This window comes from Lagenorhynchus albirostris, chromosome 5, assembly GCF_949774975.1.
Source record: "Lagenorhynchus albirostris chromosome 5, mLagAlb1.1, whole genome shotgun sequence".
NCBI classification, from domain to species: domain Eukaryota; kingdom Metazoa; phylum Chordata; class Mammalia; order Artiodactyla; family Delphinidae; genus Lagenorhynchus; species Lagenorhynchus albirostris.
The window spans coordinates 105,124,043-105,131,501 of NC_083099.1; the positions used below are offsets into that span (position 1 = coordinate 105,124,043).

Here is a 7,459-nt window from a genome sequence, read left to right on the forward strand (position 1 = left end):
CACCACTTGTTGAAAAACTGATTTGAAGGCATCTCCGGGTTTGAACAAACTGAAAGTGCCAGGATTTCATGCGTCTTTGGTTTTGCTCTGGAGACCCTTCGCTTCTAGGTATCAAGACGAAAAAAACTGGAAACTAATCTGGTAAACATTTAAACTTGAAAACTTCTGTTGAGTTTTATTTTTATCTAGTAAATGATTTGCTTCTTTTGTTGGCCAGTTCCTGCTCTTAACTTTGTAACTTCCTCGTTTAAAATATCTTTACTTCTATGGAAAACACTTTGGTTCTTCGGTTCTGTAAACTCGAGCATCCTCTACTGGGTGGATATTTACCTGTGCAGTAACACAAATATACTTTAAAACTTAAAAGATTTTGGAATGTATAGGCCTTTCATATTAGCACAAGTGATTGCGCGTTTTATGCTTCAAAGAATAAGGAACATGTTAATTGTCTTAGAGTATGAAATCCAAAGACAGAAGACTTTTCACATAGAATGATTTAAGCATTACTGGGCACAAATATGTAATGTTTTTCATAAATAGCTTAGAACCATTAATTATAATTGGGACTGACTTGCTATATGATTATAAAACACATACCATTAACTTAAAGTACAAATATGTGTAATGGTAATTCACTGTTTAGTAAGCAGGAATTGTCTTACCTGCCATTGAAAACCTATAACCTAAATAGTATTTGGCACGGGAGCCTTGCGTTAAACACATTTTTAATGGGGAAAAAAAAGAATTAAACCTATTAAAACCTAAACTTGATCATACTTTCCAAAATTTCTTTGGAATGTTGACTTCTTCTCTGAGGTTATGTCCACAGGTGTCTAATACATAAATTCTTTTGAGAGAGATTTCATGGTAACCAGCTATGAATTCTGTAGTATAGATTAACGGAATACTCCATTGTTTCTGATTACACTTATAAAGTACAGTTCTTCAGAGCATACCTGGGAATTTTTCTCTAATGTATTTATACAGAACAGAATTCCATCTTGAATTCTATCAAATTCATTTCAATTTCTTATATCTAGGTTAATGTAAGAGCTTAATCCAATGGCATGGCCTCAGGGAACAAATGGTTATCACTTACAACTTCTGTTATCTCAAGTTTTCAGTGCCCATAACCTTACAATTTTGGCAATGATCACAAAAATTTGTTTTGGGGTTCAACTGAGAAATTATTAAGCTGCTTCTGAGTTAAATATTTGGAAAAATAGTGAAGATAATCACTTATTCCATATCAACAAATTGTGATTGAGCATCTGTCATGTACAAGATACTGTGTTCTTAGTTTTGGTCTAACTTAATAGTTAAATAAGTGAAATAAATATTAGCAAATGTAAATATTATTCTTTAGTGAAAAAAAGTGTTAGATAAGGCACTTTGCATAGCTTGTCTATCACCTTTTGGAAAGGTATCTTAGTAGAGGTATATATGCATTAAAAAAAAATGACTTACTTTGAGCTCTGTATTTTGACTTTAAAATTTAACATCATTGTTGCTACTTTTAATTGCATTTGGCCTGTGTTCTTTCTTGGTTTTTACTTTCTTTCTTCTCAGAACAATTTGGGAAATTATATTCAACTTCATATAGAATTATGCCAGTTTAGTGGCCCACCTGTTTGAACAAACTTTGTACACAGTTCCTTGCAGTTGTTTTCCTAAAATCTGTTGCCCCAGAGCTGTGAAGGGAAAGAAGTTCTTTTAAACTTGAACACATATCTGAATTGGATGAGATTAATACCATAAATGTTGACCTGTAGTTAGGTTTTTCTAAAGGATAGTGACATCTGGGATAGTTTTTTCATAGTTTGAATTTATTTGAATTTCATCATAATCAAGGAATGGACCTAGTTGTTACTAGTAACTTGCTCTGGTTTTGCCTTCACTTAACGTATCTCAGGTAAGTTAAGACTTAATAGACATACAGTCTATTAATCGGAATTAAGTTTTCTGAAGCCTTTAATCTTAAAATGTTTATACCTACCTTTTTATTATTCCTTCCCTCATGAAGTGTTGTTATAACACTCTGTTTCTCTTGTCTTGAAAGAACCCTATTCAAAGTCAGAATGGAAAGATTTGTAGTGACAGCACCACCTGCTCGAAACCGTTCTAAGACTGCTTTGTACGTGACTCCCCTGGATCGAGTCACTGAGTTTGGAGGTGAGCTGCACGAAGATGGAGGAAAACTCTTCTGCACTTCTTGCAATGTGGTTCTGAATCACGTTCGCAAGTCTGCCATTAGTGACCACCTCAAGTCAAAGACTCATACCAAGAGGAAGGCAGAATTTGAAGAGCAGAATGTGAGAAAGAAGCAGAGGCCTCTAACTGCATCGCTTCAGTGCAACAGTACTGCGCAAACAGAGAAAGTCAGTGTTATCCAGGACTTTGTGAAAATGTGCCTGGAAGCCAACATCCCACTTGAGAAGGCTGATCACCCAGCAGTCCGTGCTTTCCTGTCTCGCCATGTGAAGAATGGAGGCTCCATACCCAAGTCAGACCAACTGAGGAGAGCATATCTGCCTGATGGATATGAGAATGAGAATCAACTCCTTAACTCACAAGATTGTTGACAAGGAGGTTACCACCATTGTGATCAAGATAAATAATGTGGAGTATTAAAGTTATGTGTTGATTGTGTGGTTCATTTTTATATTTATTTCATTTTAAATCATGTGATGCAGAATAGTTTTGCAATGTATATATAGTTGCAGGCAAAAAAAAAGAAAACATAAAAAAAAACTTCACTGCAAAACATATTGTTAATTTTAGTCACCAATGGTGTAAAGCAAAACTTAGGGTTTAGAGTGTGCTAGGATACCTGAAACCTGATGGTTATCTTTAAAATTGATGGTTTTTCTCCTGAAATGTTTGTGCATGGAAGAACTGCCCTGCTTTTTTACCCCATTGCCATGTATGATTATTCCTTGTGAGATTACCTAATTACTTGGATTGAAGACTAGCCTAGGAAATTGAAGCTGCTGCCAGGCAATACCACTCACAGTAAATTAAAGGAATTATTTCTGATTAGAGGATCCTCAAAAAGGAAGTTTCCCATCCTCAAAATGGTGGGAAACTATTCTTACATCTTTAGATTCCTAGCAGAAAATGATCGTTTATTTCAGACTATGCTTTACTTGTATATGAGGTAGTTAACTATCTTTCAGTTCCTCACTGTCTTTTTTCCTTTTTTTTTAAAGGCTTATTGTATTTAGTAGCAGCTTCAAGTGACCAAAAGACTAAAATCTTTTAATGTCAGTGCCAAAAGCCACCGGGAATTTTGCAGTGACACAATTTTAGTCTCGTACTATAAACACAAATGTTCGAACCATAGCTTTCATTTCAAGCATCATCTTGAATTTGAAACTTTTTTATGTCATGGTGTTAAAAGACCTCAAGATTGGCATTTTAATTTAAACAGGTAGACATTTTATGATTGAGTTTCCTGTTTTTACAGAGAATTAATAATTACTTTTTGGCTGACAGATCAGATGATAAGGAAATTACTTTTTATGCATTAATTTTTCCACAGGATTTTATAAGAGTTTATTTAGATAGACTAGAAACAAGTTTACTTACTTTCAGTTTTATGTGCTTTGCCTCTGGTGGTATAAGGTTTTTAAACAGATAGTAAACCATTGTCTAAAAATACTGGCAAGATTTTTGTAATGGAGATCTGGCAGTATCCTGCATAACTGTTTGGGTGAGGAAATAATCAATTCTGTTAAAGGTCAACCATGTTCAGGAAATGATCTCTATCTGAATTCCACTATCCTGTAAGGTTATTAAAGTGGCTTAGCCCAGGTATGTCCTCTTTGTTGGATACCCAAATTATATTTTAAAAAAAATTAAAGAGCTGAAAACTTGGAGTAGAGCTTTAAAAAAATGTGTTAAAGTCTTTGAAAACATTCAAGTTAAAAATCTTTATAAAGTATATTTCTATTACAAAGCACTGACAAAAAATGCCCTATGTGACTTAGAGGGAGTTATCTTTGAGGTCATTTTACCACAAGTCTTCATTAAAAAACAGCCAAAGTGAATAAGAAAAAGATTAGATATTAGGTTTTTCAGAATCGGCTTTCCATGTCTAAGTTTTTTTGGTGGACTTAAGTTCCTAGTATGAGGTGTCAAAGTGCCCATCTTATTTTAGATTTTATGTGGGCTTTTTGTTGTTGTTGTTTTCATTTTTAAATAAGTCTGCCACCAAAAAAAAAAAAAATCACTTGTCAAAATTTGAGCTACCAGTTTTTCTCATGTTCAGTTATGTTAAAGTAGCACAATTAATGCCCAGAATAGTGCTCTCATTTGTTAAGCACATGCAAGAGGAAACCAGTGGCAAAACATAACCAAAATGTACTTTGCTTTTACTTCCTCTAGTAAAGAATTTGCAGGCAACCATGTTTAACTTGAATTATCTAAGATGGTACAAGATCTAAGAAACTCGGAAAATAATTGATTTTTATAGCAGTATTTTCAGAATACAAAGATAAGGTTAGATATACAATCATTCTAATTTTTTCAAGACTTTCATGTGATTCAGACTGCTCCCTATTGTTTTGACATTAATTTGCACTAACAGCAAACACATAGTGGCAGAAAGGCTTTAAGTAGTCCTAAACAGTAAACTGGATGACGTTGTACTAGAAAAATACCAATAATTCACATTTGAGTTTCTAGCAGTTATTACTAATTTGATGATCATTTAGGTCCCATATAGCTTAATGTATTTCTCCAGGCTCCTAACTTTTTGTATATCCAGTATATCTAGGGGCATAATCCGTCCTCCTGTTAGGATTTATATCATGTCCTTAGAAGTGTTTTCCATCCTGTTATAGAGGTTTAATGTGTTTCTTTACTAATTATGAAACTTTTCGTTCCCTGAAACTGGTTAACTTTACTTCATAGTTAAGGCAGAATGATTGTCTTAGCCTGCTCAAACTGGTACAAATCTGTGAAACCATGGTTAGCATACGTTGGGTAACAAATGGAGAATGTCTAAGAGGCATATGCTGCTGTGGAGGTGTGGACGTGTGTACAGAGCTCTCAACTATATAGTGTTAGTGTGATGCTATACTATTGGGAAAAATAGCACATTTTTTCTATTTTATAAGTTGTATGCATAAACATAAGATTTGTAATGTTTCATTTATAAACTGCCTTCAACACATGCTTACCTGTTAATAGTGTCTTCTCAAAGTATGATAGTATGTCTTCCAGAATTTCACTATATGCTTACAGTAAATATTTCCTAGCTTGTTGAAATGTTAAATTCCTTGTTGGTTTCTTTTGATTCTCTGGGGCATATAGCAAGCCTGAAAGACATTATAATCATTTCTTACAGGGTGGAAATTTAGAAAGATTGTGTATTGGAACCTAAATAGTTATTTTATTCATTATCATCTTTGAGTAAGACTTTTCTTCTTCTTTTTTTTTTTTTTTTAAACAAATGTTACTTCCAGTTAACGCATTTGGCCCTACTGAATTTCAGGGACCAAAATACCTATACTTAAAAAGTTCTGCATCTTACAGTTGTAACCAATTAAGTATCAGCTTGGGATTGTTCTGAAGTCTTCATTGCTTAAAAACTATTGTAAGTAACAGTTGGCAAGATCTCTAAGCAGAAAGTTCCATGTTAAAATCTTTTGCCTGAAAGAATTTGTATGTAAATGTTAATGGAAAACACATTTAAACAAAATAAAACGTAAGGTGGCCCCAAACAAAAGCCACAAACAATTTGTCATTTGGTGCTTAGTCTTTGTAAGGGCTCTCTGTGGTTTGACTTGCCCCAGCTGCCTTTAAATGAGTACAGATCACCTTAAAACATGTTTATTAAATAGAAGATTCATTCTATAATTTAATTGAAAATCTTAGCCTAAAATAAGTTGCTTTGGCTTCTAGTCAGCACTGATTAAAATGTGAATAGTGAAGTGACTATCCTAAACCTGGTTTATCTCAATCCATACTACCATAGACTTTTGAGGTAAATACAGTTCTTAATGTAGTGGTATTCTACTTGTATCCAGAATACTGTATTCATTAAAATTTTACTATGTTCATTTTTGTATTCCCTTCTTATTTTTTTTGCTCACGCATGTATCCTTAGTATAAATGTGTCGCTTTTAAAGTTTTGTCTCTGTGACTTTTAGAAATAAATTTCAAAAATTGTTTCAGAAGTTTTTGAAAGCATGTTTTGTTTTGTGGGTCAATAGCATATATTTCATCATTCCAACAGATTAATAAAACTTAGATTTATTTTTCTACTAGTTATATCTCTTTGTAAGATTATTAGTCCTTATGTCCAATGTAAAAGCATATATATTCTGTCAAACCAAATTTACATCATAGCTACAGATAGCCCCTTTCCCCTAAAATTATATAGGTAATATTTAAATAAGCTTAATCAGTGCTTTTAATTGGAAACATACTCTAACTTTCTACCTTTAGAAAGACTAATTATGGAAGACAAGGACCTAATTTGCATCTCGTAAGTTTTATCGGGTTTTCGAAAGATTTGCTGTACTCTTACCAGCACTGGGGAGAAAATGCATAGAAGTGGAAAATTGTCTTTTATTAGTTTTACATAGTTTTGAGGACAGCTATTCCTCCTATTTACTTCTATTTGGAAAAAATTAATGAATTTATAAAGTAATTGACTTGTTTTTTCTGAAATCAAAATGATAGAAAGGACCTTAAGAAATTAGTCAATACTTCTGTTTCCAGCTTAATATCTCCAAATCAACAGACGCTTGTCTTCATTTTTCCTAAAGAATCTCATCATAACCTTTATTAAATGTAAACCAATTGAATGTGTGTGCCTTTGGGTCTCATAATAGTTCCTTTTTTTCTTTCTGTGTGTATACTGAGTTGTATTATGCACCTGTAATATGGTATCTCATGATGCAAAGATGTTTCTGGGATCAGACTAGCTAACCTAGCCCAGTAAAGACTAAAACTAGGAAGTAGAGTAGGACTTAAACTTGTGATGTGATGCATTTGATACGTATGGCATGACTTCCATCTGATTACCCCTCTAATATGTTACTTGATTTCATTTGTTTTATATGCATACTATTTAGAATGAATGCTTAGATCTCTCTTGTTTAAATGTTGGAATCAAATAATTTAAAAGTCCATGGCCTCAAGTTCTTGGTTAAATTTGAATAATATGCAATCAACTAGTACTTACTGAGTTCTTATCATGTGCTTGACGCTACTCCAGCCATGCTACTCTAGTGGCTAACTCTAGCCACTCCATCACATCTACTCTACATCAGAGAAAATAAAGATGATTTATTGTCGCTAACACAGTGATGGGGGCAGAAGAGCGGGAGGGCATATATTGTTGTCTTATCTAGCCAACTTCTTTAAGCATTCCTTGTAAGACTAGTAAATTACCAACAAAATAGTTATCATTGGTTTCATCTTCACTCTCCAAGTCTTATTCTGTACA

The 7,459-nt window shown here is 33.5% G+C and overlaps 1 protein-coding gene across 1 annotated transcript; it reads left to right on the forward strand.

The window, feature by feature from the left end:
- On the forward strand, nt 1-6,182 carry CGGBP1 (CGG triplet repeat binding protein 1). The gene is made up of 2 exons (XM_060150745.1): nt 1-141; nt 2,060-6,182. Exon 2 carries the CDS (start codon nt 2,079-2,081, stop codon nt 2,580-2,582), a length of 504 nt encoding a protein of 167 aa, XP_060006728.1. The 5' UTR covers nt 1-141; nt 2,060-2,078; the 3' UTR covers nt 2,583-6,182.
- Nucleotides 6,183-7,459: the final 1,277 nt, after the last annotated feature.

Excerpts from the sequence above, each read along its gene's own strand:
- CGGBP1 (XM_060150745.1), top strand. The coding sequence starts at position 2,079 with ATGGAAAGATTTGTAGTGACAGCACCACCTGCTCGAAACCGTTCTAAG.